We start from the raw sequence: 23,509 nt of genomic DNA on the forward strand, positions 1-23,509 counted from the left end.
TGTACAACATGGTAATTGGTTACAGCTCAGTGGAGTAAATGAAAAATTTTTAAAAACATTATGGCAAAGGATAATTATGGCATATACTTTTTTGTATTTATGATTCAAGCTCATCAGAGTCATAGTTGTAGGAAACAAAGTTTAATATTGGAGTTTAAATTTAAAATTGAATATTGAAAACCTTATTATTGAAATGAGTACATTGACTTGATGCCTACTCTTGTAGGTGCAAGAGAGCTTTACCCACATGTCCCTGAATTTTGGATGGGCCATGGCACTGAGCTCCCATATTTTATTTCTTATAGTAATAATAGGAATGGAATAAAAATAAGATGTAATACTTTAAACAGCTTTGATTCAGGCATTCCAGCATTTCCTCCTCCTTAGAGTTACTAACATCATGTTCATGCCATTCAGTCACGTTACATTTTTGTTCTAATTCCATAACAAGTCTTTTTGGCCCATCTGCAGTGTTCTTTTTGCTCCTTTTCTTACACAGCTCTTGGTACTGTGCATAAAGTACTTCATCCACAGGTAATGCTCCCATTAATACAGTTTGGACTCATTGCATTTAACCTTTTATCACTTTACAATAGCCACTAAATTGAATGGTACATTAATTAAACTGGAGTTAATGGAAGCCAGCTCTCTCTGAAGCCATGAGGCTCTTTTATTTTGTATAATTTGCCTTTAGCTGAAAGACATGTGCACTTTTGTGATGCCTGTGTGCCAGGCACTGTGCTGAGTGCTTTACAAATAGTATTCCATTTGATCATTACAACACCTTTGGGAGTAGTTGCTGTTATTTTACATCTGAGGAACCTGACGTGGAACAGGTTAAGTGACTTGCCTATATAAATGTTACCTGAGGCCAGATTTGAACTTGGGTCTTCTGACTCCAGGCCAAGTACTCTATCCACTACACCATCCAAGTGCCCCTGTAACAAATAAATACAGTCAAAGCAAAACAAATGCACATTTATATTATGTCAAACTGTTTCATCCTGCAGCTTAGGCCTATCCCACCTGGCAGGAAGTAGGCAGCATCAATGCTAGGGACCCATCTCACTTGAGATAGGACCCACAAATCTCTGCCCAGGGCCTTCTCTCCAGATTTTCTCCCTTGGCACCCATGGTTCCATTTATTTATGGATCCATCTCTGGTTGCCCTCCTGAGCTCGTGTTTTAGGTATCTGATTCAGCAGATCCAGTGGAAGGCACCACCATCCTTGCCGTCTCTCAGGTGGGCAGCCTTAGAGTTCATCTCCTCATTCTTGCTTATCTCACATGTCCAGTACATTGCACAATGTTTCTGTTCCTGCCTCTCCCACACCTGGATTTTTCTTCACAACTGTCACCCAAGATATCAGCCCTTAATCATCTCTTCCCCAGACTATTTCAGTTGCCTCCTGTCATCTCTACCCCCTTCAGTGTACCTTCCCCGTGACGTCCAAAGTGATTTTCCTAAAACATAGTTTCTGCTATGAATTCCACTATGTATACCTGATAAAATAAAAGTCTTATTTGCTTGTTTGCCTTTTCCCAAACTAGCTGTGTCTTAGCCTTCCAACATTCTTAGGTGTTGTTCTCCTCCACCCATTTTTTGTTTCCAGCTATACTGTCTGGCTTGCTCTTGTATAGAAATTGTTTCTGTTCCTTTGCCCTGGTTGCTCCATCCCTGGAATGCTTTTCCTTCCTTCTGCATGTGACCTTTCTGGATCACCCCATCTGCTAGAACTCTCCCCTCTAACATTCCCTTATCTCTGCATCGTAGGTGACTACTGTTGATCCTAGAAGCCCAGAATCCCCACCTAATACAATGTGTGGAACAGTGTCTAATACAGGTTGTTTTGTATTTTTTTTTTATATGGGTTCAAATACCACTGAAATTTATTTGTGGAGAGATTTTTTTAATTGGTTAGAAAATCTGTTTGTAAATTTGAGATAGCTTAGTTTTTAAAAATGTCTTTTCCTGTCTTTATCTAGCATTTATATGGTGCCTACAATGTGCCAGGCACCATGTTAAATGTGTTACAAACTATCTCATTTGATTCTTACAATGACTCTGGAAGTTAGGTGCTGTCATTTCCATTTCACAAACAAGGAAACTTGAGTCTGAGGGAGGTAAGTGACTTGCCCAGGGTCACACAGCTAGAATGGATCTGAGGCTGAATTCAAACTCTGCCTTTGGGCTAAGCTCTATTCAGGGGTGTGTTCGTCCTTTGTTGCCGAAGAAGACCATGCCATCAGAGAAATGATGACATGACTTGCACTTGACTTTGTTTTGAGTGAGGGAGGGCTGAGACTGTCTCAATTCACTAAGCCCCCAACTGCTTCCGCTAAGCACTGTGATGGCTTTACCATCTTTAGCTAACTAACATCTGAAGCTCTTCATGAGTAATTGTTGTTCAGTAGTTTCAGTTGTGACTCCATTTTCTTGGCAAAGATACCGGAATGGTTTGCCATTTCCTTCTCCAGCTCATTTTACAGATGAGGAGACTGAGGGCAAACAAGGTCAAGTGACTTGCCCAGGGTCACACAGCTAGCTAGTATGCGTCTGAGGCCAAATTTCTGACTTGAGACCTGGCAGTCTATCCCCTGGGCCACTTAGTTAACTGCATAAATGTGAATTCTTGTTTAATTCTTCATAATTTTCATTTTGGGGGTTGATGATGTCAGATCTGATTAGATTATTAGTTTTCACATATAGTAGAGAATTTGAACTAGTGATAGAAGAGCTCAGTCATTTGGGTTTGTGTTCTCTACTGTTCTAGACACTTTTAAAGTCATTTTGAGTAATCGAGTTAAAAGTCAAGGCCTATCCCACACCTGTTCCCCCTTGGGTGACACCCCCACCTTGTACCTAGTACTCTCCTGTCACACCTGTTCTGGCTTAGCCTGTCTACAGAGATATCTTGGGCATTGGGGACTAGAAGAAAAAAATCTTGAAGAAGTGAACTTTCCTAACAACTTCAGCTTGTTCTTTCAATAAGAATAGAAAGTTTATAAAATGTATGAGGTACTTCTCTCTGCCTCCTTGTATTAGAATGATTTGAATACTGTAACTCAGATTTGACTTTGTGGTGTCCCAAGTGACTAGGCACAACACCTTGCCCACAGAGAAGTCTATTTAGAGGATGAGAATATCATCATCTGATATTTTCTTCTCATTCTCTTGCACTCTTGGACCACACTCCCCCCCAATGTGGGAATTTCTAGAGAGTTTGAAGAGGGGATAATGGATGCCAATTAATTGGGTGGGAAGTCTGTCTTGCTTGAAATTTAATTCCTTACGTTGGGCAAGTCAGTTCCTTGCCTATAAAATAAGGATAGTTTTCAAAATTTTAAGTTTCATTTATTTATGAGTACTTTTAAAAGGTAGTTTTAGAAGGAAGTACTTTGTAAAGTTGTATAAAAAAGAATAAAGTTTAAGATGACCAGTTTGCCACTGCCATAGTTGTAATTGGTTTAAACTTAGGTGAAATATTATTTAACCAGCTTAGTTATTACCCTGTAGAAAAATGTTATCTGAATGATGAACAGTTTACACATATTTGTTCCCCTAATATTCTCCATTTTTCAGAGCTCTGTGATAGGTTAAGGGAAGTTAGGCATGTTTGGGACTGAAGGCTTATCTTTATTGGCTTGAAGGGTGGTAGGCATCTGTTTGATTTTCCCCAAGCTTTCTTTGGTGTTCACAGTAGAGTAATTGGATCAGCCATGGGGCTGCTCTAACATGGACATTTTAATCCTTTTATAAGCATATTGGGCTTTTATGCATCTTCAGCTTCTCCAATGTTCTCCTTTTTCATCCATGCCAAGACCAAAACCATTTGAGTGGACCTGGTCAGGTTGACAATATTCTATATATGCTTTATACTCCCATGACTGTGTGCACAATATATCAGCCTAATGGAGTGCCCAGGCCTTTGTCATTGTGGTTGCTTCTTTCGCAAACACTGACCACAGCCCCCCGCCTTCCCATGGTTTTCCATAGCTGCCCTTGCTGGCCAATGACCCACTTTGCTTGCAGCCAGTTTGAGTGTGGACTAGACTCCAAGTTTAGGTAGCTTGATCTTTGGGGCAGCAGTCCTGCAGACAGCTAACAGATACCCTCCTAGAGGTCTTTCCAGCATGGTGCAGAACCTCAGAACTTGATTTCCTTGGTATGAGAATCCAAGGTCATGATGAACTGGTATTTAGTATGGGACAGAATGTAGGAAATTAAACAAAACTTTACATACTTATACTTGAAGATTCTACTCCTCTTACAATATTTTTTCATAAATTTCACAAGATTTGGAGATGGAAAAGACCTTAAAAACAATCCATTCCAGTCCCTTCACCTGAAGATTTAAAGAAACCGAGCAGCAGAGAGATGAGTAGCTCAAGTCATACAGTAGGAACAGAACTAGGTCCTGCCCAGCACTGACTTGATGCAGTTGAATAGTCATCACAGGCACACTTATTGACTTGTCTGTATTCTACAGTAGGACTTCCCTGTTTCTTCTGCACCCCTCACATTTTCTTACCCTCTTACTAGTTCCACAGCCCTGAATATTAGGGTTTCTATTTAATCAGCTCCTGATTATCCTTGGCTGCTGCCTCTAGGTCTGATGATCATTGGGTATCATTTCATCTTACAGCCCATATCCCAGGTTGGGCAGTGGCAGATGGGCACATAGCTTACATCCTTCCACTTACTGCCTTGGGTGATGATGGCAGATACTGGCGGTTCCCATGACCTTCAATTATTTATAACAGAGAAATCTCATTATGATGAAAAAATGATGTTCCCCAGTAGAATTTGTTGTGATGGGTTTTAGTTGTGAGTTTCAGTTTAGAAACAGAAACAAATTTCTTTTTAGGTCAAGAGTTATATTTCTCAGGTCACAACATAGTAAGTGTGTGACCCTACTTAGTGTAGTTTGTGAGACTGAGGAAGCCAAAATGATAGACTTCCAGAAAGAATCCAGTTCTCTTTCCATAGATAAAAGTCTGCTGCTTTTCACACAGTGCTGCATCCAGACTTAAGGCCACTGTGGTGGGGGGGCCTTGGGTGCCATCTGTGTCTTTGCCATGTGAAAGTAATGAGGGATATGATAGTGCCCTGGCACAGAAGGTGCTCATGGCTTTATCCTTTAAAGCTTTGTGAATTAGGTAAGTGAGATATCTCCGAGGCCATCTCTGATCCAGATGCTAGTGTCTGTGCCTGGTGGTCTATAACATTTTATTGAGTACCTGTAACTTGTAACGTACTGCATTCTAAGCTCATATAATTTCCTTTTTTTTTCCTCACCAAATGCCAATAATATGGAGTAAGAATCCCAAATAAAAATGTAAAACTTAGCCTTTCATTTAATGGGAAAAATTGTGTGGACTTTCAAAACAGTATATTTGTCCATATTCTTTCTCTTTGTGCTTGGTTTGGTTGTCATAGTCTTTTCAAATTAATTTCTGATCTTTTATCCTAACTTCCCTCAAGAAATACACACAGTCCAGCCAAACAGCCATCACCATTGGTCCCATCCCCAAATAGCTAGCAGCCATATTCTTAGCTGGGCCCTCCCTTGGCCCATCATTGAGTTGTCAGTTTCTAATGTATGTGTTGTTGGCATTTTGCCATCTTCACAGTGTTACTTCATCTGTTTCCTTACATTTCATTGTTGTGACCTGTGATACAATATTCTGTTACACTGATACTTCTTTACCCATTCCATTAAAAGATGTAAATTCATCTTTTCTGTGTTAAAAATGACATAACTGACTACTGTACTTCACATCTCTTTATTATGTATATTCCTTGTAGGTTCACTGGGTTCAGAAGTGAGTTTGGTGTCTCTTTGTTGTACACTATTAGGCAGCTTCCCAACTATGCTTTCCATGTTGTTTGACCCCTTCAGGCTTGGCTTATGGTTCCATGAGATGGAAGTGTGAAGAGCTTTGCTTGTCTTCAGTGGTGAAAACCACTGCTTGAGTCCTGTGTCTCCCCATTTGCTAAGCCTTAATTTTCTCTTCTTTTTTTTTTTCTCTTCTAGATTTTGGATCCTTGTTTGACTTAGAACATGACTTACCAGATGAATTAATCAACTCGTCAGAATTGGGACTTACCAATGGTGGTGACATTAGTCAGATACAGACAAGTCTTAGCATAACACAAGATGCTGCCTCGAAACATAAACAGCTTTCTGAATTGTTACGGGCTGGCAGTTCCCCGAATCTCAATATGGGAGTTGGTGGCCCTGGCCCAGGCATGGCTACTCAAGGCCAGCAGAATAGTCCCGGAATGGGAATATTGAATAGCATGGTCAAAAGCCCCATGGCCCAGGCCAGCTTGACGTCTCCTAACATGGTAGTGGGTGCCAGTGGGCCAAATCAAGGTCCTTCTGCACAGTCTGCTGCTGGTATGATCCCGGGAGTGAACAGTCCAGTTAATCAGCCTGGACTAGGAATGAACACAGGTATGGGGCCTGGCATGAATCCTGGCATGTTAGCTACTGGCAATGGACAAGGGATGATGCCAAGTCAAGTCATGAACGGTTCCATTGGAGCAGGCAGGGGGCGACCTAACATGCCATATCCAAACCAAGGCATGGGAAATGCTGGCAATTTGCTGACTGAGCCGCTGCAACAAGGATCTCCCCAGATGGGAGGACAGAGCGGATTAAGGGGTCCACAGCCTGGAGGAGCTTTGAGCAAGGTAAGAATATGGGGGACAGGGCTCTTGCCCTGTAGCTGCAACTTTTTGTTGGCTTCTCTAAACAACATCCCAGATGCTCTGATATGTAGGTATTGTTATTAACTGTTTTGAGTCCAGCAATAAGGTGTTTGCAGATGACTTTCCTTGAATGGTTTTAAAAATGATGTTGATAATTTCAAGATTTGGTGATAGGGGAAAGAGCCTTTTGGTTACTTTTCAAAGAACCTTATCTCTTTTTGGACAAAGTAAAGGTCAATAGTTAGCAATATTTGACTTAAGGTGACATCTGCTCCTTGGTCTCCCACTTCTCTCCTTTCTAACCCTTCTTCAGCTGCCAAAGTGACATGTCCTGGGTCTGCTGTCCCCCCAACGCCTCAGATCTTCATTACATACACCGCCTCTGCCTTTGCAGACTTGAGATGTGTCCGTACTCTCACATACCTTATGTTCTGACAAAACTGACCTACTCCATGACTTTAGTTCCCATCCATGTGTTTTTACATAGGCCATTCCCCAACTCACAATGGCATCTTGAATCTTTAACTTCCTTTGTAGTTCAGTTCATTCATCTCATTCATAACTCTCCCCACTCCTCCTAACGTGGATGTGTATGTGTGGTTTTCTCTGATACAATGGAAGGTTCTTGAAGGCAAGAGCACAGTGTTGCTTTAATGCTGAATTTTGGCTGGGATGGCATCTGCTGGCTGTGTGACCCTGGGCAAGTCCCTTCATTCTGTTTTCCTCAGTTACTTCGTCTTTAAAATGAGCTGGAAAAGGAAAGGGCAAACCGCACCAGTATCTTTACAAAGAAAATCCGAAATGGAGACACCATTCAAAAAAGCCTCTGAACAACAACAAAGATGGATTGGATTGGGCCATGTTATATCTTGTCTCAGAGCCATTTGATACAAGTTATTTTTAATAAAGAATATTTTTATAGAAAAAGAGTAGAACTGGACCCTACATTAAAAAAAGTAAAAAATCTATGCATTGTGATGTTTCTTGAGTGTTTGAAAGTCACACCCCCAGTGGAGCTGCTCCCTCTGTAGAGGTGACTTGTCCTTTGTTCCACCTGTTCTTCCCACTTACCTAATTCTTGGAGTCACCATCTTGACTGCTGCCTTCCCTAAGTTTTCCTGAGCTTCTCTTGTTGGTGTTCAGTGGTTTTTTCAGCCATGTCCAACTGTTCGTGAACTGGAGGAATTTGCATTTCCTTCTCCAGCTCATTTTACCAGCGAGGAAACTGAGACAAACAGGGTTGAGGCACATAGCTAGCAAGTGTCTGACGTCACATTTGAACTCAGATCCTCCTGACTCCAGGACTAGTGCTCTGTATTGCACCCCCTAGCTGCCCCAAGCTTCTCTTTAAGTGGTATTTATAACCTTTAAGCTTTGCCAAGAGCTTTACATGTCTCAGCTCATTGGATCTCCACGTCAGTGCTGTTAATACCTCCATTTTACGGAAGAGGAAACTGAGGCCAGGAAGAAAAATGTTCTGGTCTGTGACAGGATTGAAACTCAGGTTTCTGCCCCTCAATTCACCAGGATACTTGTCTGTCTTTTCCTGACCTACAGCAGCAGATTTACTTACTTGTTTTGATAACTTATTTTTCTTTGGTTGCATACTTCTACCATGCAACAGCAGCCCAGAAGCATTTGGGGAGCTTAGCAAGGTGAACGTTAATTTGTTTAGGTTGGCAAGATTAGAATCACTGGTTATTTGTGGGAATCTTATTGTGGGTAGGGGGAGGCCCTAGGAGCAGGAAGGATTATTGTATCCCATAGTGTGTGCCTTTGGTCAGGGGGTTGCACACGCAGACTTTATGGAATTCATGAAGTATCTACACGGCAGGTTGAACTACTGGAGAGAAATATGGGCTTCAGCTCCCCTCCGTGGAAGAGCCCAAACCACCTCTTCCTAATGTCCTTTTGTATAGAAACTGGACTGAAGTGATGGAGTCAGTGTGTTATCATAGGAAGGAAGACAAATAAAGCCTGGACAGTCTTCAGCTTTCAGTCAGCAAACCCTCCTGGCTGGGCTGCTATGAGATTTTGTCCTTTCTGTGTAATATGAAATGCTCCTTGAGGTTTGCAGTTAACACTGGGTGGGAAAGGGAGTATCATGTGCTGATCTACTGAACAGGACAAGCTCTGACCTCAGAAACAAAGATCATATCCCAAATCTAACTTGACTTAAAGTTATATTCGTTTAAGGAAAAGTTACTAGTTATGGCAAAATAAACTGCCAACCTTAAATGCATTCATTGCTTGCCTCTCAAGGCTATTTTAAAAGCAGGCTTTGCAGAACCCGTAGAGCTCTGTGATGATTGTCATTTAATGAGAAAAGAAGGCATCCTCGCTTTTTAACTTTTTATAGTAATAATAACATAATGTAGTTTTGCACTAAACATTTGTTAAACTAAAAACAGGTCAACAAAGGAAACACATGTAAAGGTGCTAGACCTTGTTAAACTTGTCGGAAGCAAGTTTCCTGATTCTTAAGGTGTGTATTTAATTTATGGTGCCTAAAAAACAATTTTAATATAACAAGTATTTTGTGCTAGTGATTGGATGTTTTACTGTCACTGGTGGTTGTACAGACTAGATAAGAATCCAACACTGGCCATGAGCTCTGTTAGACAAGAGCTGCCTCCGTGCCCACCATGAGCCCCAAGTTGGGGCATACAAAATGGGGAAAGAGAATATAGATTGAAGGGGCAGGGGGCAACTCCCTAAACAGGTGATCACAGCCACAAAAGAGAATAATAAATATATTCATTTACATGCAGTTTTAAAAGTCTTGCAACAATGCTAAGACAGGAAGGCAGGATTTGGGTGAAATCATTAGTCCAGTATCTGTAACAATACGAAAGCTATGGAATCACCACATGGACAAGCTTGTCACTCGGACATAAGTGGTCAAGAACGGTTAACTGCATTTGAAAGATTGCTTCACTATCCCTTGTTATAAGAATTATAGATCAAGGCATAACCCCCAAATTGTCCCAGATGATTAAAGATGGGGGTAGGTAATGTTGAAAAGGAGTGATCACCTCACAGAGCATTAGTGGGAACGTGAGCACAGCCACTCTGAGACAATTTTGAATGATCTAGATTGATAGCTTGTGACCATGAGTGATAGCAGCTGGAATCAATGAGGGGTGGCTAAACAACTTGGTACGCAGATGTAATAGAATATTAGCACGAAGATGCAGCCACAAGAAATGTGTATTCAGTGACCATAAACATGGGAAGAAACCAAACCAAAGCTGAATACTCTATAATTACAATGACCAGTCTTGGCCTCAACGAGAGGAGAAAATGCATCTTCTCCCTTGTTAGCGTATACTAACAGTCTAACAGGAACTGTATTTTGGAATTTCTTTTCTCTGTGATACAAAGGATGGGCTTGCTGGACATAAGGGTGCTATATTTTGAAATGAAGGTGATTTTAAAACAAATTTCCTGTGGAGGCCGTGAAGGGTGTTCTTGTTTGTGCACTGGGCCTCTTAGCACTCCAGAAGCCCTAACATGAACAGCCACAGTTTCTGTAAAGGCCACTGTGTTTTTAGCCAGTGCTGACTAGAAGCAATGGGTCCAGACCCCACACCTCTGATGATGAGGGGCAGTCTGTTCCTGATAGACTGAGACCAATTAAAATCCTACCACAAAAGTTTGAAGAATTCCCCTTAATAACAAGAGTTCCTAAAGAAGTAATGGTTGATGGTCAGTTTTTTGGACCCTACTCACTTTGAGTATGAAGGCAATTAGATCTTTCAGCTGCCTCTTTGTATAGTAAATACTTTTTGGAAGTAATCTTTTTGGTTATGAAGGCTTTCTACAGAACCAGAAGCCTTTTTATTATAACTGTTTTTGCACTGAAAACATCCATCTTTTATTCCTTCTGTACTAAGTGAAAAAGAAAATGCTGTGCCTGGGACCTGTGGTTTTAATCAACCAACAGCTGCAGCCTTCCTTGTTGATGCATTATCTCGGCTAGAGTTTCTTAGTAAGGTCCCAGGTGGGTACAGACAGGCACTATGCTGTGTATGTAGCTTCCCATGCTTATCCCTGCAGGTGGGTGCCCTTTATCCATGTGCCCCTTGGGAGAGGGGTTGAAATTTGTGATAGCAGGTACATGAGCACCTAGGAAGAACTTACTGAGTCATGTGGTTTTTAAAAATATCACAGCCATTTAGGGATGACCACGCGCTCCCCCCTTCCCCCTTGGAAAATCCTTCCTTGTAAGAGGAAAGAAACAAAAATCATTTTGGTTTTTGGTTTTTTTTGACAGTGTAGATGACATTCTAGACCTTACCCTTGATTGTCTAGTCTCTGATCCATTTTTTTAGGTTTTTCAGGTACTGATGATGTGGTGATTCTTCTTTTGTATCTTTGTAGCCTCAGTCAGGGTTCTGCTTCTTTGATTTTGCATCAGTTGGTGCTTCTGAATTCCCTGCATCTTGTTACTTCCTGTTGCACAATCAAATTCCATTTAAAATCATGATTTCCCTTGAAGCTCTGCTCCTGGTTTCCTGTGATTGAGGAGGTTCCAACAAGCCATTTGTGTAGCACAATAATGGTCACAGAAACTGGAAGGGGAAGGTAGTGCTTTTATTTCCAGCTTAAACAGGGCAATTTCCGGAGGTGTGCTAGAGCCCCCTTGAAACAGCTCAGAGGCATTGGGAATTTCTGAGGGTGAACACTTACACATTTTTGTGGGGGGATCGTTTAGACTTAGGAGTATGATTGGAAAAAAATGCTGCTAATGCAGATTAACCCTAAAAGTATGTCATTTGGTGGCAAGTTATTCCCTCCACTGTTTCATTCCCTTCCCCAAGTTATTTCTAGCTGGTTTGGGGTATCAGTGATCCTAGAGTATGAGTTCAACCTTTATTCTTTAAAATAGATATTTGTTGATATATTTTGTTTTTAATATTGCTTAGGTTACCTTTCCCTGGTCCCTTTTTTGATATAGTTAGAACACACTTGTCTCCTTAACTTAACACTTGAACAGCTACATCAGAAAGGAAGAAGGAGCTGCTGCTCATGTCCTGCTAGCACATTCCAGTGCTGGGAAAAGCTTTGGTTTTGATTTAGGGTGGCCCCTTTCTCTTCCCTCTGCACTGGGAGTGGTCGTTTCTATTTTGGGTGGCTCTGCCCTGGGGGCAGGGTAGCAGACCAGGAGAAAGGGCAAACCTATCACCAGTTACCTCTAAGCAGATCTCAGATTTAAGCTGAGCCTGGGCAAGACTCCAGCTGTTATACCCTTGGAAAGTTTGAGACCCAAATCAAATTTGGGTGCTCTGTAATCCCTAAATAGCCTCTAGAGAAAGTTTCTGAACCTTCTTTCTCCTTGTTTGAATCCTTGGAATCTTTCCTTTTGTCTTGGTCCTACATGTTCCGTGTACACTGTACAAGTACACAGTGTTTACAGCCATTAGGATTCTGTGTGCCCAAGTCCACCCCAAAACTATTACACAGTAAGGTTGGAGTTATGGCTTCTCAAGGGCCTTGGGTACCAAGCTAAATTGTCTGTTAATAACTGCAGGGACAAATAAAAGACCAAATGACAGTAGCAGCACCCATCTCATACAATACTTTCAGGTTTATAAACTAACCTGTCTCTCTCCTGTGAGATTCATCCCTTTACAGATGAGCTACCTAAGGCTCAGGAAGCATGTGAACATCTGTCAAGGGTTCACCCCACATTCCTTCCCCAAGAAATGAGAGCACAAGATCTTTAAAAGCCAAGGCTTGTATTGGTTCACTGCTGGTGCTTTTTGGCTTGTGGCTTCATTGCACCTAGGCCTTCCCCAGCTCCCATTAGATGGAGTGGGCTGGGGTGTTTTTCCTATTTTGAGAACAACCTTTTCTTTTTTTTGTCCCAGAGTCATGGTGGGAGGGAAGGACCTAAAAGATTTTCCTACATCTTTACCTGTATGCTTATGGAAGCCGACTTGTAGGCTGCTGGCCCGAACCTGAGGCTTCTCATAGCCTCTGAGGTGGGACTTCGATCATTTCCTTAGTTGTACAGTTATTGTATGGGGAAATTGACAGTTTTAAGGGACTTAATGTGAATGACTCAAAATTGGCAATAGCCCAGTTTTTTTACAGTGGCTTCAAGCAGTCTTGTGGACAAGACACACAGACCACCCCCCCCCCCCCACACACACACACATACACATGGAAACAGGGAGGGTAAGGAGCCCTTTGGAGAAGTCACTCTTGGTTCTATATGAAGCCTATATGTCTGGCAAGGTACATTTGGGGGAAAATATATCGAGTCTAATGTATTGTTAGAAAAGAGATGCCTTGAAATTTTTTTTATGGGCCTGTAGACTCCGTAGACCCCATATGGGGTCTCAGCCCACAGTGTTGGAAGCGCTGGAAAGGGTCACAAGTGGAAAAAGTCTGAGAAGCCCTGCTCTATCGTGACTTTTTTTCTTCATAGGTAAATGGTTAGCTTTATGTAGAATGTAAAGCACATGTAACTTAATAATTTTTTCCCCCTCTAAACATTTTCTAGTCACTAGTTATTTTGTTTTGAAATCCCTAGTATGTAGGTCTTTCAGAAGTGTGTCTGATTCTGGGTGTGTATCACAGCCACATAGGTGGTTCAGAAGTGACATTTCCTTTTAAAAATGTCTTCCTTAATCAGGACTTCTCTAGAAAAGACTAATGGTTATTTAGTTGACAGATGGACATATTGATTTAAATTCTGCCTCTTTTCTTTGTCATGTCTAGATGGGAATAATGAACAGTCCCAATCCTTACGGTCCACCGTATAGTCAAAACTCCGCTCAGCAGATTGGAGCCAGTGGACTTGGACCCCAGATGCAAAACAAGGCTGGAATGCCCAATAGCTTACCCCAGTTTCCAATTGACAAAAAGCCTGTTCCTGGAGCAGGAATGCCTAACATGGTAGGTAATGTTCTTTGAAATGTTAGGATTAAAGTTACTGCCTTATCCCTCCATAGTTTGGAACTTTGTGATTGAGGGTGGGAATGAACATCTCCCCCCTTCCCCTTCTCCCTGTTGTCCCCATGCCCCCGTCATTCCTTTTCTGTAATATATAAAGAAATTGAATTGTGCATGAACATATATAACCTGCCTTTCTCTACCTTTTCATTCTTTCTTTAAACATAAGCATAGTGCTGCATCCCAGAACCCAGGGAGTGACATATTTGGAGTGGGGGGATTAGGAAGGAGTGGTGATAGCATTTCCCTCTCCCTTGTCCCTCAAGAGTCTTGCTTTGGTACAAGGTTAAATCAGTAAATAAAGATATATTGTTAACATCTACAGGAATAAAGGCGAGATAGGCGATATAAGATGCTCCCATTTTGTATAATACTTTAAGGTTTATAAAATATTTCCTCGTGTGGCTTCCCAAGAGGCAAGTCTTACAGGCTCTGTTTTCATCATGTTACAGCTGAGGTAACTCAGGCTCAGGGAGCCCATGAGCACCTGGCTGGTGAGTGCCAGGGTCTGGCCCTTTGTCTCTTTGCCATCCCCCCACAGTGGCTCGGCCTGCCAGACCCTAGGTTCAGTGATGGTCTGCCCAGCCGCCGCCCGTGTGCCCCTCTTCCTGTACAGAACAGGGAGAAGTTGGACTAAGTAAGAGTCCCAGCTTTTGATGTCTGCCAGTGGTTTTTGGTTTGCTTTTGACTCTCTTGTTACTGTTTGTGCCTGTGTAAGTGTCAGGCTTCAGATGGGAGAGTATTCTTCCTTCATTCTACCTCCACTTCCTCCAAGCATGACATTTAGAAGTCTGTCTGTCCATTAGGACCAAGAGACATTTTGGGAAAGAAGTGGGACAGGACTACGTTCATGAGCCGGAGGGTTCAGTTATGGCTCTGCCAGTGCCTTAACTGGGTGGTCTGAGCTTCTTCAAGCAGCCTTTCCCTCCACTGCCAGGGCCTTGGCTGCACATGGCTTTCTCCACTCTTAGTGTGTGAACTTCCTTGAGAGCAGGGACCAGTGCCTGCACAAAGTAGGTGCTCAATAAGTGCTAGTTGGCTCACTTGAGCCTGTCTCCACCCCCTCCCCACTCTTGACCTTTTCACATGTATCAAATGTGCCCACTTCACAAAATCCATCAAAATGACCTTCCCTTCTGAAGAAATGCAGGGTCTCTCATTTCCATAGGAGAAGGAATATCTTTAAGATTTTTCTGAGATCACACCTCTAATTAACGTTATTGGCTTGAAAGAAAAGAGAACTTCAGCTGGCTTCCTGCCCCGGTTCCTGGCTCCGAGAGCCCCACTCTCTTGTACATTTTCTGTCCAGTCTTAGGGGGATCAACATTTCTGGAGCCTGGGCCTTTTTTTTTTTTTTTTTGTCTCTGACACCCTAGAAATCCTCGCAGTCTGAGGACCCCAGTGTATCCGTGGGGAGGAAGGGCCTACCAGGGGATGTGGGGGGCTTTCACAGAGTCGCCGACCAGTCCTGCCAGTGGTGTTAGCACAGTGAGGGCGATGATGCACGGGATGGACACTAACTCGGCTCCCGCTCTTATCTCTCTAAGGGCCAGCAGCAGGCCCCTCAAGTTCAGCCACCTGGCATGGTGCCCTCTGCACCCCAGGGCATGGGGCCTGGACCCCCCACAGCTGATCCTGAGAAGAGGAAGCTCATTCAACAGCAACTTGTTCTTCTCTTGCATGCCCACAAGTGTCAGCGGCGCGAGCAAGCCAACGGGGAAGTGCGCCAGTGCAACCTCCCCCACTGCCGCACAATGAAGAACGTCCTCAACCACATGACACATTGCCAGGCTGGCAAGTCCTGCCAGGGTGAGTAAGGGGGCAGAGAAGTCACAGATTGAAGCAGGGAAAAGATGGGGGTCAGGGACCTCTCCCCATAAGATTGCTGTTCCCCCTGCGTGAGTGGCCTCTTGGGAAAGAAGCTCCTCTGAAATGGGGAGCCCAGATCCAAAGAGAGTAATCATTGGTGGGAGGTAGAGAGTATGGGATGGGGGTGTAGGTTCCTCAGATATACCCAAGAGAAAGGAAGTAGTGATAGAATAAGAATTTGGGGTGGTGACATGGGAGAAAGCCTTCAACTTCTACCTTGTGAAACTGAGGTTTGCTAGACCTCTTGAAGATGGCACCCTCTTCATAATCTCCCTGCTATCTTAATATAGCGTACGTTACTTAATGTTGACTCCTATTTTGGCATGGGACCACAGCCCCTCTTCTAAGGAGAAAGTGAGTGCATGTTACTATATTTGTTAACGGGCACACCTAAAAGGCAGGAGAAGATGGTATTGGTCCTGCAGTTGGGAAAGGAGTCTGTGCTTGGATTCCTGATAAGTGTGGAGAGAATGCTTTCCCAGACCTAGTCTGGCTGAGGGGGGTTCACCCTGGGCACATCCTTTGCACCAAGAAGTTGTTAGACACCTGGGACTGGACTGTGGTTTATATAAAGCTAATTCTAGTTCAGTAAAAACCTCTTTCCCAGGCTGAGGTGAGGACTTCCCTGATTCAAACTTGTATTTTTTGAACACTTTTCTGAGGTAAGAATTGCCAGGGGAAGCCCTCAGCTTTCAGCTGCCAGCCCGCCCAGAAGCAAAGACCAGACTTCAGGTGTGGACCCCACAACTTCAGCTCTGCCACTGACCTAGGGCAGGTCCTGTCCCAACCTCTTCCATTCCATCTATGCTGCTCTGATGATTTCCATTATGATAGTCTACTTAGTGTTAGCTTTCAATGCAAAAACCCCTTCATTTTTCGCATGAGCAGCCCAGCCCATCTCCCTTTCCCAAATCCATTTCTTGATCTTTAGATCAAAGTTTGGATGTTGCTATTCTTTATTAATTTTCATTTCATCGGCTGAACTAATTTCAGTAGCTGAGAAAAAGTCCTAAGCTTTCTTGTGCTCACCTAGTGTGTGTGTGTGCGTATGGCCTTCAGGACAGTGGCCAGCACCAGTTGTTTGTTTCCTGACTCTGGGTTTGCTGGTTGCCTTCGAGCCAGGCATCGGCTCCGTTTGTTCATCCTCATGAAAGCGCCCTGTGAAGTAGAATGTGGAATCTCCTGAAGCCTATTGCTTCCTAGTAAAAGAAGAAAATTTCCCCAAGTGTGGCCTGCTAGTGGCCATCTCTTTTTTTTGTGGTCCCAGTCCTGCCTTTCAGTCTGTGTCACCAGTAGATCTGCTCTGTCAGCCAGCTCCATGCTAAACATGTTGAGGTGGCTGTCATGGTGCTCCACCAGAGACCTTACCAGTGGTCACTGCTCCATCAGTTGCCACTTTTGAGTTAGATTGTTGTGCTAATCCTCCTTTGTCTTGTTCACAAGGATATGGAGAGATTTTGGAAATAGGACTTTGTGTTCTTCTGGGCTCATACCTGGGACAGGGAAGAGAGAGGAGGTTAGTTCAGCAGGCACGACTTCTACTTGGCTGTGCTTGATTAACTGGACTTTCTCAGGATGCCCAAAGTATTCCTTTAATTCACTCAGCATTTATTCAGTTCCTGTGTGCCCCATGGGCATTACAGTGCAGGTAGGGGAAGATACAAAGTGGAGAAAAATAGAGTGACTGCTTTGGTGAAAAGACTTAGATGCTAAGATAAACCATGTGATATGGGAGATAGTCTGGAGGATTGTAAGACCAGTGGTTCCCAGGGCCCAGGAGGGTGGGTGGTGGTCATGAGCTAGATGGCACATTGAGCATAAGGAGAACCTTGGCTTTGAGCTATAGCATAAATGAGAGAAGGGTGATGAAAGACTGAATGTCAGACAGAAACTTTGAGCTTAGTCCCTATTCTCAAGCTCTCCCCATCTAATGCAGACGCCTGGGTTGTGCCAAGGGAGCCACTGCAGGTGGGTGATCAGAGGTATTGGGATGAAAATATAGAGCACAGAAGGACAGCAGCAGAGGCTGGGAAAGACAAGGTTTGGTCGTTGACTGGATGTGGAAGGTGAGTGTGAGCCAGGAGTTGAGGCTACCTGGGAGGATACTGGTGTCCTGGGTAGTAGCCAGCAAGTTGGAAATAGGGAACAAGATGGAAATGTCCAGTAAGCCCCAATGTAGGGATGAGTGCCTGGAGCTCAGGGGGCATCTACCTAGAGGGAAGTGAACAGGCCCAGCCAGAGCCCCTGAGGAAGTGTGACATGGGCAGTGGCAGGAGGGTAAAATGATGGCTCCAGGGAGGGCGAGGTTAGACAACCAGCTTTAGGAAAAGAAACACTAAGCCTTGCTTTGGGTCTGCCATATTTCGGGTGTGTGGGTCATCTACACATGAATGACCAATCCATACCTAGTGAGACAAAAAGGTTGGGAATCTAGGTGTCCATCCATTCACTGCAGTGAGATGGAGGACCTGGGAGGGCACAGCAGGTGGTCAGGGCCCAGTGAGAGAGCCTGGGGAGAAGGCCATTCATTTGGCTCCTGCTGACTCTAGACCACCTTTCCTCTCTGGCCCTTTTCCATCCCTGTGGCCACCACCCTCATAAAAGCCCTCATTTTGATGAATCTCAACCATTATCATAGTCTCTGACCCGTGCCCCCACCAATGTGTCCTTTACACTACTTTCCTTCTGCATAGTTCTGGGCATAGGATTCTTGAATCTTCCTTTTTTTCCATAAGCTTACTGAAAAAAGATCATATGCATTTGCTTGGCATTGAAGGCTTCCATGTCAGTGGGGTAGAAATGTAATTATAAAGGAAGTATTAGGTCTTAAGTGTTGCAAGCAAAGGAAGGGGAAACAAGATTGTTCATTGTGTGGATTGACAAGGCTCTGTGGAAGGAGACTGGAGACCTGGTTGTGTCTGTCAGTAGACTAGAAGAAGCCTGCTAGGAGAATTTGACAGGGCTCCGTAGGAGATGAGACGTGATAGAATCCAGGGCTCTGATAGGGAGACGTATGTTGAGTCCCTCACAGTGTGAGCCCTTGTTCACTGGGCATTGAAGCGTTTGTGTGCTTTGTTTTTAATTGGGCTTGTGGAATCCTGAGTTCAGTCCTCTAGCTCCAGCATGGGGACAGCTGCTATTTTTGTGGCCTCCATGAGGGTCCTACCCCAGTCCCAAGAGCTGCCAAGGACCCTCGATGTTGATCTCACGTACCTGGTGTATCCTTGTGGGCCACATTCATTCTTTAAAGCTTGTATGAACTCTTCTGACCTTCCTGACCACCATGTACCTACAGATAAAAGGATGCCACATGCTTTCATAGGGATGCTGAAATCTTTCTCCAAGGCTTTGCATTTTACTGTTGGGCCTCTTGTTCACACCTCTTTCTTCTTCCTCCTCACGATCTTCTCTTCCATTCTTCTTTCTCCTTCATCTCTTTCCCTCTCTCTTACCCTCTCCTGGGTTGTGGGCAGTGCAGATATGGTTGGGTCTGCAGCTTCTGCACCTTTAGCACCACCTATACATTTGGCCTGTTTGCTTGTGTGTTCCAGATTGACCTTGAATGCTCCCTATCGAAGATTGAGGACTCATGGTCATAGGTGAATAGTATTTCAGCCAGGTTTGGACATGTGAATTGTGTTCCACAGGGAGGTTTGTTTTCAGTTCAGGATTTTTGCTTTTAGAGAGTGCTTAGCCAGTTTTGAACTGCTGAGTCTCCTGTGGCCTTCTTTGACCTTTCTGGGATTGTGCTTCTGTTTTCTGCATGGTTTTTGGTTGTTGACTTTACTATATGACTGCATCTTTATCATTAGCCACAACTCCCCTATCCTCTCCATTGCAGTCATGTTGAAGGCCCACAGAGTCTGAACTCAAGGATGCATCGGGCTTTACTTGTTCTCCCCCTTTGTCAATGACAAATGACAACTTGGTCCAAGTCATGTTCAGAATAGCAGTTCCCTTTAACACTTCTACTTTTTGAAGAATAAATTGAGGAAACACCAGCCATCTGGGTGCTTCCTTGCTAGGGGTGTTTCAGTGGTGTCTGTTATCACTGTGGGAAAGAGTCTGGGTGCTCAGAGGAAAATTTCTTGTATGTATTGAGCTTAAGAAGAAGGCAGCTTCCTAACTTAGCTTTTTCTAAGAGGAATTTCTTATTAAGACACAGTAAGCCAGTGTATAGTAACCCTTATTGCATATTCTGATGAAGTGAAAATTAAAATAAATACGACCTCCATTGGTTCTCAGGAAAATCAGATCTTTATCGTTGACCATTGTAACCTTCAGTTATCAAAAGAAAGTTTGTGATCTTTGGTAGCTGTTGAATGTGTTTGTGGTATCTTTTGTGACTGTCCTGTCTGGGCATGTGTGTGGTGGAAGTGCAGAGGGGGAGGAAGAGGTCCTCCTTTGTCTGATCCCCCATATTTTTTCATGAAACAAATGAACAGGTCCCTCAAGTTGTGGTGCGGTCCCACCCTCAATGAAAACATGAGAGGATCTACTCTATGTTCAGTTGTGTGGGTTTGTAAAAAGGAGGCTTTGGTAATTTTGTTCAAGGAATATAATTGTGAACAATATAAGACCATCTATAAAGAAAGGAATGTTAGATCCTGCTCTGTAAACCTCAGTTACAGGGATTCAGAACTACCATTTCAGGCTTCACCTTGAGTCCATGAAGGAGAACATCTGAGGCATTGTGATGACAGGAGTGGAAACAGGGCTGGAATTTGTGGGCCTGAGAGGAGAAATCAAGGTGGGACTTGATGGCTGAGAAGCTGGAAAGTCTTCTCCAGTTCTCAAAGTGTTCTCTGCAGGTAAAAGCACTTTTTGTCTGCCAACAAACAGGAGCCACCTGTTGGGTGCTTTTCCCTCCCTTTCTGCTTTTCTATAATAAGGCTCACATAATCAGACCCAAAACTAAGACAATTGCTGTGTCCTGGAGGGTCCAGGCAAAAGCCTGGACCTTTGCTATCCTTAGAGTAGAAGGATGTAAGGGAGCCCCTGAGTTTCTGGCCTTCAAGTTTTGCTTCTCTGTGACTGGAGACAGTCTCTTGGGAGGTGGTTGAGTCAAGTTTGTTTTAAATCTAATTTGGATGATCACTTAAGCTGGTTACATGCTTTGGTTGTTGGTACAGTGGATAACTGATACCCTCTTCATGGGCCTGCAGACCGCCATACTGCATGACTCCACAAGAACCAGCAGGTGATTCTTATTTACAAACATCTTCCTTCCTTCTTCCTTCTTCCTTTAGTGGCACATTGTGCTTCTTCACGACAGATCATCTCACACTGGAAGAACTGCACACGGCACGACTGTCCTGTGTGTTTGCCCCTCAAAAATGCTGGCGACAAGAGAAACCAACAATGTAAGCACCGGCCTCACTGTTGTCTACAATGTTGCATGATGGGAGGTTCTGAGAGAGGAGGGCATCATCTTTTCTGGGATCCAGCTTTCCTTTTCTTTCTTATTTTTGGGCACTATGAGTTTGAGAATTCTTGTTGGCATCATAATAAACAATTCAGAATCCTTTTGTTTTCCCAGGGTTAAATAATGTGTTTTGTTCTCAAATCTAATATTGTTTTCTAAACTTGGAAAATATAGAAGAGGCTGTTGAAAGACATTGATACAACGAGATAGGATACCTTTCTCTTTGAACATTGAAGTTGTATATCCACTCGAGGGGAGGTTTACCTCCTGCCCTTCCCACTGCTAGCTGTTGTGTGTCAGAATCTTTGTAAATCTATCCTTGAGTTACACGATTTTTGGTTCAGTGAAGGTCCTGAGGAGAAAAACACTGACAATTACTGTGTGAGTTTACAAATCCCCACCTGGGCGCTTATTGTGTCCATTTAGAAGAGGCTAGGTTTTTGAAGGCCTTTTACCATTTTAAAGTATGGGCATGTACACCATCACTTTTCTGTGAGGCAGCAAGATCCAGTGGATAGGAAACGGGGCTTAGAACCAGGAAGATCTTTCTGTGACACTTAGTAGCAGGGCCTAGGAGATCTGTGAGCTTCAGTGTGTTACTTGGCCAATAATAGCCGATGAGGATTAGATAGATCTCAGGATTATTGAACACACACACAGACATACACACACGCACATGCACACCTCATCCCCAGGTCCCTGCCACTTGCTAAATGTCTTCTGCTAGTAAAAGTCATTTTGATCTGCCAGCAAACCAGAGACTGATTTTCTTTATCCTTTATCAGTTTCTTAGACCCCAGCTTCTCTCAATGTTTTTTTTTGCATGGGTCGGACAGGGATAGTTAGCAAATGTTTTGTTTATGTCTTAGTCTTTTTGAAAGAGTTGAAAGTGGAATACACTGGCTATTTAGTCGTAGGTATCATTTCCTTTTGATATTTTAACATGTTCTACTTCTTCCCCAGCAATATTGACTGGCGCTTCAGTGAGCATTGGAAATGCTGGTTCTGTAGGGGTGGGTCAGCAAAGTACTCCCAGCCTAAACCCTCCCAGTCAGATTGATCCCAGTTCCATTGAGCGGGCATATGCAGCTCTCGGTCTAACCTATCAAGGAAACCAGATGCAGACCCAGCCACAAGCTGCAGTGAAGAATCAGCAGCCAGGGCAGCCAGCCCAGGGCATGCGTCCCATGAATTCCTTGAGTAAGTTGGTGTACCCCTCATTGCATTAATAGTCTTTCCAAATGTTTGGCACCACGGTCTACATGTAAGCATCTCTGTCCTTGTCAACTTTTATATAATTTAAGTCCATTCAGATAATTGTTGGGATGTATATCCTCTTGTACAGCAATGGGGGTGAGAGAATGGGGCATTAGATGGTTTCATATCCCAGTTGGGTACTTTGGGGGGTAAGATAATTGATGCTATAATTTTTATTGATAATATTTTTATAGCATCAAAATTTATCTTATTACCCCTCTTTCTTTCACTTACCAGAGAGTTAAAAGAGAATAAAAAGAAAAGAAAAGAAAAAGAACAAAAAATTCTGTAAATTGGTGCCCTGTACCACACCCTTGGTCTTCCCGCTCCGGCCGCATCTCTTTTTGGAGCCAGGCTTATTCTTTGTGATATTACATTTGCCTTTTTTTTTTTAATAGACTCTGAAAAATGTCTTCATTTAAAGACATTTGTGATTGGTTTAAAGATTTGAAGTAGACCTTGCTGCCTCTAGGCAGCTGAGCAAATGATCAGCGGGCCATCCTGGATGAACAGTTAACCAGGCAATTAACTAGGTTTCAGATCCTTCTCTAGCCTCCCATATTGTGTTGCCGTTTGCGAACAAACTGTTGACAGTACTTGGCTGTGCTCTTTGACAAACTTATTGTTGTAACAAAACTAGCTTGATTCAGTTTAACTGTGGAAATAATTATTTCTTTTATAGGTCCTTAGGTCACCTTTTCATTTTTGCTGTATGTCTCCATAACACTTCAGAGCAGTAAAGCTCCCTGGCCCTCAGAGGTCCTGCTGGTGTCGAACTGCCCTCTGATGTGCCTTCTTCTGCACCAGAGAGGCTTAGCCTGGAGTCTGGGAGCTTGTTTTCCTGGCCTACATTTCAGTAGAATTTGTTTCCTCATTAATCCTGTGCAGTTTATTTTTTGCATTTTAAAACATTACTCTGAGAAAGGATACCAAGGATTCTGCAGACAGCCAGAAGGGTTGAGGACCCAAAACAGGTGAAGAAGCCCTTCACTTCCCCATATGTTATCCAGTATCATATTTGAATGCTCTCTAAGGATGGGGCAGTGGTTAGTCCCAGGATCTTTCTCTATACAACCTGCTCTGACCTAGGTTGCATTTATGTCATCTGGGATCTCTACTTCTTGTAGAGGTTGGCTTTATTGACACCTGATTGCTACATTTTTCTGAATTCTATTCTGATTGGCTAAAATGTAGTTCATTCCCAGACAATGAGCTCTTCAAAACAGTTCTTGGAAGTGATTTCTTGCTGTTGAAATTGAATAATTGTTAGCTGTCCT

The 23,509-nt window shown here is 43.3% G+C and overlaps 1 protein-coding gene across 2 annotated transcripts in view; it reads left to right on the top strand.

The window, feature by feature from the left end:
• Nucleotides 1–23,509, top strand: part of EP300 (E1A binding protein p300) — a 76,995-nt gene that overhangs the window by 23,274 nt on the left and 30,212 nt on the right. The window contains exons 2-6 of one of the 2 annotated variants that reach the window (XM_072656244.1): nucleotides 6,039–6,700; nucleotides 13,448–13,624; nucleotides 15,229–15,490; nucleotides 20,800–20,913; nucleotides 21,939–22,175. In XM_072656244.1, coding sequence (XP_072512345.1) covers nucleotides 6,039–6,700; nucleotides 13,448–13,624; nucleotides 15,229–15,490; nucleotides 20,800–20,913; nucleotides 21,939–22,175 — 1,452 coding nt within the window. The remainder of the gene's footprint in view (nucleotides 1–6,038; nucleotides 6,701–13,447; nucleotides 13,625–15,228; nucleotides 15,491–20,799; nucleotides 20,914–21,938; nucleotides 22,176–23,509) is intronic. The other variant, XM_072656245.1, reaches the window with a different exon arrangement.

This window comes from Notamacropus eugenii, chromosome 3 (assembly GCF_028372415.1).
Source record: "Notamacropus eugenii isolate mMacEug1 chromosome 3, mMacEug1.pri_v2, whole genome shotgun sequence".
In the NCBI taxonomy this organism is placed as follows: domain Eukaryota; kingdom Metazoa; phylum Chordata; class Mammalia; order Diprotodontia; family Macropodidae; genus Notamacropus; species Notamacropus eugenii.